General features: G+C 41.1%; 1 protein-coding gene across 6 annotated transcripts in view; it reads left to right on the top strand.

The window, feature by feature from the left end:
* The window catches only part of PDE1C (phosphodiesterase 1C), a 411,511-nt gene that overhangs the window by 343,490 nt on the left and 55,737 nt on the right, over positions 1-12,284 (top strand). For all 6 annotated transcript variants that reach the window (XM_015589544.2, XM_006912049.3, XM_025046880.1 and 3 more), the window contains 3 exons: positions 4,193-4,274; positions 7,816-7,936; positions 9,439-9,614. In XM_015589544.2, the coding sequence (XP_015445030.1) occupies positions 4,193-4,274; positions 7,816-7,936; positions 9,439-9,614 (379 nt within the window). The remainder of the gene's footprint in view (positions 1-4,192; positions 4,275-7,815; positions 7,937-9,438; positions 9,615-12,284) is intronic.

The following is a 12,284-nucleotide window of genomic DNA, read 5'->3' as shown; positions in this document are numbered from 1 at the left end:
GACACAGGGCTGTGTCCTCTACAAGAACATCCAGAGTCTTTAAATATTCTACATTTCTTTCATCCGTAGTACATATCAACACATGCATATACACAAGCCCCCTTAAACTGTTATGTGAATACACCAACAGGTACCTGTGGATGCAAAAGGGGTTCTATGGAAAGTAATCTCACAGGGTGATCTGATCATAAGTCCCTAACTAGGCAGGTCATGGTGGGTAGTCATGTCCCAGGCATAAAACTTCTTTAGTGAAATTTTATCTTCGCTTTAAGTAAGCCCCGTCCATTGTTTCTGTGCATCTAGGTTAACATACCTCTGAAATGCCTCTTTTCAGACCTCTCAACTTTCAAGAGAGCACATAATCCCCACCTTGCTTTTCTCCACCTTCATGTAACCTTCCTTAGTTCAAAATGCATAGAAGGAGCTGCAAACTGCTATTCTAGGAACCATTTTTCGCAGTCAGTTGGGACCTTGCTTCCTCTGTTTGGCTCAAATAAATTCTCTACAGGTTTGAATGTTCTTACATTGACATACCTTATTCAGTACATGGCTATTTCATCCTTGCAAAGTCATTGCTTGGCCTCACAGTGTAATTCCCAAGGGGAACCCAATGGTGTGTGAGGAACTAGGGCTGTATGGGTGTGGCTCTATTGTATATACAAGAATGACTCTGCAAATTCATCCTTAATTGAGGGCTAATTTTGAGCTATTTTTTCCAGAAGCTAGTTTTTGAATATTAATGAGAACATTTTCTCCAAATATTCATTCCCCTTATCATATGCTTTTGCAGTAACACTCCTACAGGTAAGAGTATGTCATCTGCAGCCAAAGGCAGATCGTAGCTAACTCATAAGTTGGAGGTATTGAAATGATGTTTTCTTTTTCATTGTGAGAGAGTGACTATGAGAAATTACTTAAATATGTGAACATTTTTTTCCCATAAAGGGAACCTCATTTGCATACACATTTGCTCAAATTGAATGTAAATGTTCTAGAGGCAAAGTGAAAAGAACCATGTTGAATTCCTGGCGTATTGGGAATGGAATGTTAGCTCCCCGGACTGGAATGTTTTTTGGTAATTATGATTCAGTGAATTATTTTTGTTGATTTACTATTTTAACCCAGATGTCATAAGCCATTGTAAGTAAGCCATGTAGGAGAAATTTTGCCTCAGCTCTTAACTATAGATTTTAAATCAGACAGTTCGAATGGGAAATCTCAATGGGACTGTAGAGTCTTTGGAAAAATTACATTTGGAAGTTGGGTTATATTTCAAAATAAGGGCATAGCTTCAATGCCAATACCGGCCCTTCTATGCTTTGCTAAAAAAGTTAGTTACATCTTTAGTTTTATAACCGTATTTTACAAACCCAAGCCACTGCCCCAGGGTGTTTTTCAATGAAATAGTGACTTAAAGAGGTACAAGTTTGTCTTTTTGGTAAATACATGTTGTAAAAGTCTTCAAGTTCATCTCCATTGTATTGCAGTATACTTTTGTATTTTGCAAACTCCTCCTGCATTTCCTTTAAGTTCCTCTGTCTGTGGTTATTTTTCCATTTTTATTTCTCATTTCATATATTAGTGTTTTTTTCTCTTATCTATGAAATTGTTTTATTATTTTATTGTTTGTTTTTTATTTTATAGTGCCTTAATTGGTGTTTTCATTCTTATTAATTCATTTCTTCTGCTTGAGTTTATTTTGTTATTTTGCTAACTCCCTGAGTTGGATGCTCAATTCATTTACTTTTATTCTAGCTGTTTAATATTAGAAAATATAAGACTAAGAGTTTGTCTTTTTCTTGTCATGAATCTCAGAGATTTTGATGTTCAGTGTGTTCATAATCATTCTTTTCCAAATATTCTTTAATTTTGGTGTAGATTTTCTTTTACCCAAGAGTTGCTTCAGGTGGAGGTGTTTGTTTATATAATTTTCCGGTAATAGGTTCCTTTGCTTTCTAGTTTTGTAATTAGTTTGTGGTTTGTTGAAATTTGGTCAAATAATTTTTTCATCGTTTGGATGTTACTGTGAAATTCATTTGTCACCTACTGTATAATCAATGTTTGTGAATGTTCATAGCTCTTGAAAAGTAGATATATTTCCAACTTACATAGTATAGTATTTAAAGGACACCATACATTTACCTTATTAATTATGTCATTTAGGTATTTTATATATTATTTTTCAAAATTTGATCTATCATGGTTGAAAATATTGACCTTTTTAGTAAAGAGGAAACTGTATGAATAATGAGACAAGGGCCAGTAGTTATGGATTCAAAATATATCGGCGTCACCTGTAGAAGTACATTTTTTCATAATTTCTGCACATTTTCTTTATAATTCATAAATGTGTATATCCTCAAAAGGGAATTCAATGACCACTATTTTAAAATAGGCTTTTAATATTTGACTGTACTCAGCTCAATTAAATCCAAAGGCTGCACGTGATATGTAGCTGTGGGTATATGCAAGTCCATGGGATAGGAAGTTGTTTAATATTACTTTTTCAGTAATAAAATCCACATTAATGCTTACATCTTAATAGTCAAGAGGTTAGTGCTCACCTCTTCTCAACCAACCCCATGAAAATATACCAGTAAAACAACTGTATCCCCGCTTGGTGGGGAATAAGAGTGGGTTTTATTTGTTTTGGCTGAGCTGTCCCACCACCCCATCCGCACAACCACAACTTACGTTATATTCTTTCCTCTCTTCATCTTGCTCAAGTGGAAATAGCTCAGGCGTAAATCATTTTGATCACACCCCTTGAGGGATGGAGCAGCCCTCAGCAAGGCATGCTCAGAAGCGGAGGAGCCATTATGCCCCATGGGGTGTCTGTACCAAGAAGGGTGCAGAAGGAGCCAACCCGCTTCAGGACTGTTCCTGAGACCCTTAAGTGTCTCCAGGGCACACTGTGACCCCACGGGTCAGCTTCCTCAGGCGCCTACTCCTTTTCTTTCCTTTCCATAGATGTTAGATGTGTGTGCGAACTCTCATCTTTTCTCTTTGGTACCCACCTTGGAAAGTAAAAGCATTTGGTTTTTGAACCCGGCTTGGTTTTTGAGCATGGTTGATGTTACTCTTTATTTACTATAAATTTATTGTTGACATGTATTATAATCAGTGTATTCAATGTAACAAATTCACTAAATGTTTCTACATCTTGTCTTAAATATTAGAGACACCAATTGGGAAATAATCATAGTTATTTCTATTTACTTACATGCATTTTCTCATTTAATCCTCCTCATAACTTGATCAGGTAGAGATCATTATCCCACATTTTCACAGAGATCATCAAACTGAAATGTAGAAAGAGAAAATAAACTTCCCATGGTCACACAGCTAGTAGGGGAAAGGCCAAGGTCAAGCCCAAGTCAGTCACCATTAACGTTAGCGGATTCTTTCTTCATTAAACGAATCAGCGAAGCGTCACTGCTGTTAAGAAACATCACGTATGTTTCCTTTCCTCTGGGTGTGTGACCGAAGTGTTCAGCTTCTAGTTCAGATTTTTGAAAACCGTCTTCATTATTTAGACTTTGCACAGCACTTGCTTATTATAGCCACACTCTTTGGTGAGTTTGAGAATACACTGGCCAGAGAATCCTGTTTCATTATTATCTAACTCAACATACGCAAGCAGTTATTTACTACTCTGCTTCTTGTTTGGTCCACTTTTCATTACGATCTGAGCCCTGCAGTTAAGAACCCAAAAGCACTTTCTCCAGTATATGGTTTCAGGTAGCAGAAGCAGAAGAAATTCAAATTGAGCCACTTTGAATTTGTGCCTTGAACACAGCCTACAGCTGGGAAGCGTTCATTGGCTCAAGAAAGGCCACAGGTCAATGCCAGACACTGGAGAACACACAGGCCTTCTGATTGCAGTGTTGTCTATAGGCCACAGGATACACTGTTTTCCTTTCTTTCCTCAGGGGACCTGTTGCTGCCTAATGAGGCTTTCTATACAACAGCACGTGCCTCTGCAGTTGGCTGGAATGATTGTACCCCAGAGGGCTTCAGCCTCCCGGTGTCCTTTATGCAACGACACAGGCCCCATAAGGACTTATTGTGTGATGTAATTATGATAATTAAAATAAAGGCCAGTGGCCTTTGTGGCAGCTAAAGTTGCTAAATAAAATCTGAGTGGCTCAGCCTAGTATTCTTAATTTACTCTCATCTCCTGTTTTTCTAGGGTGACAGAGAAGCAGAGCTGGGGCTGCCTTTTTCTCCTCTATGTGACCGAAAGTCGACCATGGTTGCCCAGTCCCAAGTAGGTACGTGTTTGCCAACCCTTTGGATGGAAGGCAAAACCAGAGGGGTGTGTCTGGAAGTAAGCTCCAGTGCTCCCAGTGATTCTCTGGCTTGGAACCAGGCTCTATTGTGCTGTGTTGTGCTCCTGGTTTTGGCTTGAGGGGTTGATGGAGCCACTCTCTCCATCCTTCTCCTTAGAATGTGGCTGGTTCATGGGAAGATTAGACAGGGACACTCCGCTGTCTTTAGCATTTTCTGCCAAGAGAAAAAAAGGCCTTGACTTTCCAAGGCAATGACAAGAATCAGTGGCAGGAAGCCCATTCTATTTCAGCCGATTCGTTCTGCGTGCGATATTGGAAGTCTCCATCGCATTTTTCCTCAATGCTGCTTCCTGTAGCCATTTGCGGAACAGCCCCACTTCCTGAATGACCCTACATCCAGGAACGGCTCTTTAAAAATGTTTTCTTCCTTCCTTCCTTCCTTCCTTCCTTCCTTCCTTCCTTCCTTCCTTCCTTCCTTCCTTCCTTCCTTCCTTCTTTCTTTTTTGGTGTTTGACCTCCCTCCCTCCCTCCCTCCCTTCCTTCCTTCCTTCCTTCTTCCTTAAAAACTGTTTAGTATCTCTATTTTTTTGGTAAAGATAACTTACACTGCTAATAACTTTTACACCATAATATATATATTACAAAAATCCTCAGCTGTGAGAGTACTAGTATCATAAGTAAATTAAATATCATCAGTGCTCTCCACCTTAGAAGAGTCTGAAATCATTCAACAAATCAATTCAACATTTTTTTTCTACTTGTGTTTTGAGCACTTACTCATTTTTTCCGTAATAATCTATTAAGCCCCTGTTAGATGTAGGACACTGCTAGGCACTGTAATAGACATTATTAAAAAAAAAAAAAAAACAAAGACAAAGTATACCTGGCATTTGCTCTCAAAGACGTTGAACCAGTATTGATTGGGTGGTGGTCAAGATGTTATGAAACAAAATTTTTTAGATGCTAAGGTAGAATTTTATACCTGGTATAATTAGGTACAGACAGAGCATATGAACTGTTAGACCCAGAAAGACTTGTTGAGGGGTGATATTTGAGTTGAGTCCTGTGAGATAAGTAAGCAGCGGCTAGGTAAATGGTGATATGTGTTAGAGGTATGTTAGGGATGGCTGGAAGGGCATTTCAGACAAGGGATTAGCATATATTAAGCAGGGAAATGTAAAACAATCAAGTATAGTCAGGGAATTACAAACAGTTCCATATGGCTGGCAGAATGGGTAAGGAGTAGAATGGAGTGAGGGACATGTTTGGAAAAAAAAAATCAGTTCCTTATTACATATTGCATTAAGAATAGTATGTGCTTTATACTTTCCTTTAGGAAATGAGGGCATATCTAAAGAATTTTAAGTAAGGCTAGAATCTATATATGAATTGATGTTTTAGAATAAGAGTCAGCAAACTATAGCCTATGGACTAAATCTGGCCTACTGCTTGGTCTTGTAAATAAAGTTTTATTACAACACAGCTATGTTCATTCATTTGTATATTGTTGATGGCTGCTTTTGAACTACAGTGGCAGAGATGAGGAATTGTGATATGGCCCACAAAACCTAAAATATTTACTATGTGGTCCTTTATAGAAACAGTTTGCCAGTGCCTGTCTTAGAAAGATTTCTCTGTCTGTACCATGGAGGATGAATTGGAGAGTTTCGTGTAAGGCTAGAGGCAAGGAGACCAGCTGGTTTCCTGTAATCCTGTAGGATTACAGGAAAGAGATGATGACCATCGGAGATAAGGTAGTACAGAGACTGTCCAGGAGAGAGATGGCACACAAGATATTAAGAATCTGGCTGTATACAAAACTAAAGTAAAGGCCGCAATCTAGATTAAATGGATGCGCTGTTGGGCAATTTTTAGGGCTGGAGGAAAGCTGGTGAGTTAGTTCTGGTTTGGACATGTTGAGTTTAACTTATAAGAAAAAAAGGTGAAAATAGTGTCATCAAATGCTTCAGTTTCAGCTTAAAATTATACTGCAATTAACTACAATTCAAATTTGGCTATCAGTGTTTCCTTATCAGGATGCTATTGATATTTGATTGGGACAATTCTTGTTTTGCCAATTACATTATTGGGCTTGTAGCATTCTTCACTACCAGGCATTAAATGCCAGTATCACCTCCACCTCAGCCATTGTGAAAACCAAAAAAGCATTCGTAATTTCCAAATGCTGGTAGCATTTCCTTTGATTGGTATTTCATTTCCTTCCAATTTTCACACGGCTGCATAATGAATTACCACCAGATCATATATTTTCTCCTGACGTGTCACAGAATACTCGGATATTTTCGAGCTGTTGAGACAGTCACTCTAGCCCAACATCAGGTATCTCCCCAGCATGGCGAGATAAGGTACCGTTCCCTCTCCCAGTTTCCAGCTCTGTTCCTTTCAACTCTGTTTGCCCTCCCCCATTCAGATGTGTCCTCCTGTACCTCAAGCTCAGCAGATCTGAGACTGAGCCCCATCGCCTTTCTCCCCAGCCACGTGCTCCCCCGTCGTCCCTGTTGATGTTCTGCCTTGCTGTTGGACGTCTCTGACAGATCCCACTTAGACACACAGCACCGCTTCTTGCTGTGCCCCATCTGCGCCTCTATTGCGTTTCGACTCCCAGTAGCACTGGATCCTGCCTTCCTTACCTTTCCTCTGAGCTACCGCAACTTCTAAAATGATTTTCCCAGCCTCAGCCCCTCCTGCCTTTCTCCCTTCCTGTCTGTCTTGCCAGATTAATTTCCCTAACAAAATATTTAAAAATCTTACTTTGATGCTGCTCAAAGATCTCAAGGGGCTTCTAGTGTCCATCTAAGTTCCATCCCTGAAGCCCAATACTTAGCTTCCCTCCCTGAGCTGATGCCCTTCCCAGGCTTTTTTCTACTGGACTCCAGAAGAATCCCTAAGCCCTAGTCATTCCTCAGACACTTTCCCCATCCTTGTCACTTTGCTTATTTTACCCACTTTCCTGAGAGTGAATAGCCTTAGGGCTCAGCTCAAACCCTGCAAGGTCCATAAAGCTGTTTGCAGCCCTGTTAGTGGGAGGGGCAATATCCTCCCTCCCTTACCTTGCCAGGGACCTTTATTTGGGTTTGCCTTTGGCCCTCTCCATGTACTCTAGGAGTCATTTTATTGTGTGTGCTCATTTCATCTCTCCTGTAAATTCCTAAGAACAGGCAGTTTATGTCATACATCTTAGTCGTTTATGCAATGCCTATCATAGCGTTTGTTGCATAGTGGATGCTGAATTTGTTGCATAGTGGAAGTGTTTTTTAAGCACTTTATTGAACTATCTACTAAAAAGTCATAGGAAAATTGTGTAGGAGAAATGGAGCGGACTCATGATATTCAAATCGAGGAATATATTAAATAAATAAAACTAACCTACCCTCTCCTAATTTGATCTGGAGCCCCTATGTAGATGAATTTTAAAAGATAAGACTCATCAGTTTCCATGGCGAAGTATGGAAGGGCCCAAGTTAGCGTGTGCTTTCTCTGAAGTGTTGCTATTCCTCTGCAGGTTTTATTGATTTCATCGTGGAGCCCACCTTCACCGTGCTCACGGACATGACTGAGAAGATTGTGAGTCCGTTAATTGATGAAACTTCCCAAACTGCTGGGACTGGACAGAGGCGTTCAAGGTCAGTGGAGAAGCTCTAAGGCTGGAGATCAGGTTGGCCTCCATGAGAATAGAATTCATCTTTTGGAAGGGATGGAGGTGGTATTTCATAATGATGTTTGCTCTATCTTCTTCTTGTAAGAGAGATGTCTGCCTCTTACTTTTCTCAGAGGAATTGAAGTTATATTATTTATACTCTCCGGGATGGCCTATAAGGGGTGACCAAGGTCTAAATCATGACTAGCAGGTACCCAGTATAGGCTCCCCATACCCCACATGCCCATTTTCTCATTTGGTGCCTTTGCTCATGGCAAGGTTAAACATCCTGATCCCATTACTTATTGGCTATGCCATCTTGGGCAAGTTGCCTCAGTTTCCCTCTCTGAGAAAATGTGGATTATAAAACATATAGATTGTGAAGAAGATTAAATGAAAATTTCAATCTATGTAAAGCCCTTATAACAAGGTCCAGCACAGAAGCAGTGCCAGCTACAGCGAAGCTCACAGTCTTGATTTGTAGTACTGCTGATGGTTACTCTACACTACACCTCTCCTCCTCATCCGTGCAAAACCTTGGGCTTCATCATAAAGGAGAGAGGGGAGAAATGGAACGAATAGGGAAAAGAAGAGAAAAGCAAGAGAAGGAGTAAGTAGAGAGAAGAGAAGGCGAGAGCAATGTTAGGACAGTGGGACCCCAGGGACGTGCCGGGCGATGGACCCAGCAAGGCTGCTAATAAGGACCAGAGCCGCTGCCTGAGTCCCACAGCCCATGGCTCTGCAAACGCTGGGCTGAAACGTACTCTGCTTATCCGTCAGCCGTAGGTGTTATTCCGTGGCTTTGCATTTATGCTAGTCACTGCTTTAGCCACCTGGAATGTGTGATAACTTTTCTTTAAAGTTACCCAGAAAGATGGCATTTTCTAAATTGGCAAAGTCACCCATCTTTAAAGCATAAAGTAATATTGATATTAAAAAAAGATCTCTTGCATGACTGGTCTTCAACCTGTCTTGCCTCTCTACCTTCCCCAAGGAACATAAAGAATCACCTTAGCCTGGCCTTGGGGATCCCGGGATCAGAGGCACCTGAGTAAAAGGGGGGCAGGGCTGCAGAGAAAGAGGACTGAAGGGCAGGTAACTTGGAATAGTGGGCAGTGTGGAAGCAGGTGGATGACTGTGGAACCAGGTTGAAGCCCGGGTTCAAATTAATTAATTTCAGAAAGTCGAAGACAGAAAATTCACGTAGGGGATTCTAGTCATATTGAAGAAGAGGATACCAATCAACAAAGAAGAAATATGGGGAATATTAATACTCGGGAGACAGAAATGGTGATTTTTTTTCCTGCTGGAAATACAGAATTTCCCACCTGTCACATATGGAAAATAAGAATTACAAACCTTAGGACCCAGGAATTTTGTGGCCGTAACTGATGAGTGCTAACCCCTTCTTGTTTGGGCTTGTGCTTGGGCATACATTGTCCAGACACTAACCCTCCTTTCTGGTGTCATTTTTTTTGTGTCCTCTAGTTTGAACAGTATCAGTTCGACGGAAGCAAAGCGATCGGGTGTCAAGAGCGCCGGCTCAGAAGGAAACGCCCCGATCAACAATTCCGTCATCCCTGTTGACTACAAGAGTTTTAAAGCCACTTGGACTGAGGTGGTGCACGTCAATCGGGAGCGATGGAGGGCCAAGGTGCCCAAAGGTAACACGCTGTTGGCGAATCTTCCAGGAGACCCGTCAGGACCACTCAGCGCCCCCTCATAGAACAGGGCATCGTCACCCCTGATTTGCAGGTGTTGCAGATGAAACCGAATCTCAGGCTATAGATTCAAATGGCTGAATGTTAGCACCTTACCCTCTTGTAATCGTTAGTATTTCTAAAACTCAGTGTGCGGTAGATGATGCCTCACAGCGCGGCCTTTGCGCTACATGATGAAACTCCTTTTCGTGGTGTGGAGTTTCTGCAGAAGATAGATGTTGTCATTTCTTGGTTTCTGCTCGACCATCTTGTCATTCTCATTTCATATCGCAGGCACAATTATTAGGCCTTATTCTTTTGTTTATCTAAGCAAAGCCTGGCCAATAGCCACCTCAGCCGTTATGCCGTGACAGAAGGAGCTGTATTTCCTTACATGCATTTTTATCTTCCTTTTGTGTTCACATTTTCTCTTCATTCGTTACTCAGACTGATATTCTGAGATGAAGGTAACTTGCAGGTACACAGCAACTTGCTGGAGCAAACATCATCAAAATTCAGATTAGAAAAGTCATGACTTTTGGTACAGTACACAAAAAAAGACTGAACTCCATGTTTCATGAAGGCTGAAATTCATTTGTCCGTACACACACTCATGTTTACAGAGCATGTACTACATGATCAGCACATATGACACACTCATACTGGGTAGCACAGGTGAGGATGCATGCCCGTAGTAAAGGCTTTGAGACTGTGATGCCTGATTCCAGGGGGGGACACGGACATGGATGACACTCAGTGGTCAGCAAGGGGTCCACTTCCAGTGGACTCGTGGAGGCAAGCCTTTGACAGCAGTCATTTTTCGCTAACATTTATCAAGTGCCTACTGTGTACCAGGCTCTGTGCTCCGTGCTCCATGCCAAGGGTGCAGAGATGAGTAATAGACATGCTTGTTGTCAAAGCTCACGGTCTCCTGGGGGGAGGGGACATTACTACAAAGTTTCTTTCAAAGGAAGCATGGGAGTTCATTCAGTCGAGGCCTTGCACTTGTCGCCAGCACTCACCAGGCCTGAATGACCCTCACTGCAGGCAAGGAGAGTTTTATCCCCAAACACAATGTCACCTACTTTTATCCACCCAGTGTCTGCACAAGTGGGAAGAGTGGGTGACGGGGCGGAGCATGATGGAGCAATCTTGGTCCCTCATACATCTGGGGCTGCTTCTAGTGTAGGAGAGAAGAGACCTCACTCGGAGTTGGAGTGATTCAAAGGCCAGCCACTGTGACTCATCTACAGAATCCCATTCAAATGGCTGCTCATTTCGGGTAGGGCAGAGGGTTTGTATTTATGGTGCGTCTAAGGCATCATTGGGCCCTTATCATTTCAGAACAGATGTTGTACCCTGAGCTATAGAGGGAGCCAATGCCTCTTCCATATTTTAAAAGTAGCCTTTCACAGTTCATTCAGCTGCCTTCAATATTTAAATCCTCCCAGTTGGCAGGCATTGCAAGCAGAGATGACAGCTACTGCATCATCATCTCCAAGGAAGCACTCTTATAATCAATTACACTCATTACACTTGAAAACCCAATTCCTGACAACACTCAATATAAAGACGTACTTCAAAATAATTCGTTTGCAATTATCTGACTTACAAAAATTACCTTCTGAAGCTAATCACCTGGGGGACCAATAGTTAGTTTCTTTACCAGGAGAAAACTAGCCCGTTAAAAAGGGCAGGTAAATCAACAGCTAGTAATTTTAAAATCTATTAGGTATGCTGATAGAAGTATATTTAGGCTATTTCGGAAGCTCAAAAGGACCTGTCCTTAACCCTGCTTGGAGTGTCTGGGAAGGCAACTGGTGGCCAGGACTTGAAGGGTGACTGAGTTCGAACCCTGGGGAAGGCGTTATATTTAGAAACGGGGAACAAGGAGAAAGGGGATAGACCAAGGCACAGAGCCCGGTTGTATATTTCGTGAGAGGGTAGTTTGGTCATCAGAACAAACTCCAGTTATTGGGGTAAGAGAGAATTGAATCCCTACTTGCCCTGTGTTCTTTGGCAAATTCAGGTAGATTCTTTGAGAAAATCCCACGTTGGGGATGATAATATACATCATCGTTGATGCAAAGAGCAGAAATAATATACGTAAAGCGCTGAGGACAGAGCCTGCCCATGGTTAGTGCCTGTCAGTGCTAGCTGTTACTTTTAAAAATTGGAAAAGAAAGTTAGAGGTTTGAATGCAAAGTTAAGAAGATGGTGGTAAAATAGGAACCTATAATTATTATTTTGTAACATTTTCAACCTCCCAGTCATGCTGTTGACTGCTGATTTGGTGTCAAGAAAAACCAGTTAGCATCTTTTCTTTTTTTATTAGTCATCAGTTTGTACTTGATTATCCCATGGTGTTTGCTCATTGTTTGTTTGTTTGTTTGTTTTGTTTTGTTTTGTTTTGTTTTGTTTTGCCAGAAAACTCTAATTTCAAGAAAGCTTCCCCGCATAAGGCGCTTGAACATACGTTGTTATTAAAATGATCAGAAATGAGATTGGATATAAAGTCTTGGTTTTATTAACCAATCTGATTTACAAAGCTAAGTAGGCCAGATCCCATAGTCGTCAGAAAAGATGAAATCAATATTTTTTATAGCTCTTAGAGTTGAAAATAATTATTCCCCA

Source organism: Pteropus alecto, unplaced genomic scaffold, assembly GCF_000325575.1.
Source record: "Pteropus alecto unplaced genomic scaffold, ASM32557v1 scaffold21, whole genome shotgun sequence".
Taxonomy (NCBI): domain Eukaryota; kingdom Metazoa; phylum Chordata; class Mammalia; order Chiroptera; family Pteropodidae; genus Pteropus; species Pteropus alecto.
Note: the sequence above shows the minus strand (reverse complement) of the source record. Positions and strands in the feature narration are given on the sequence as shown.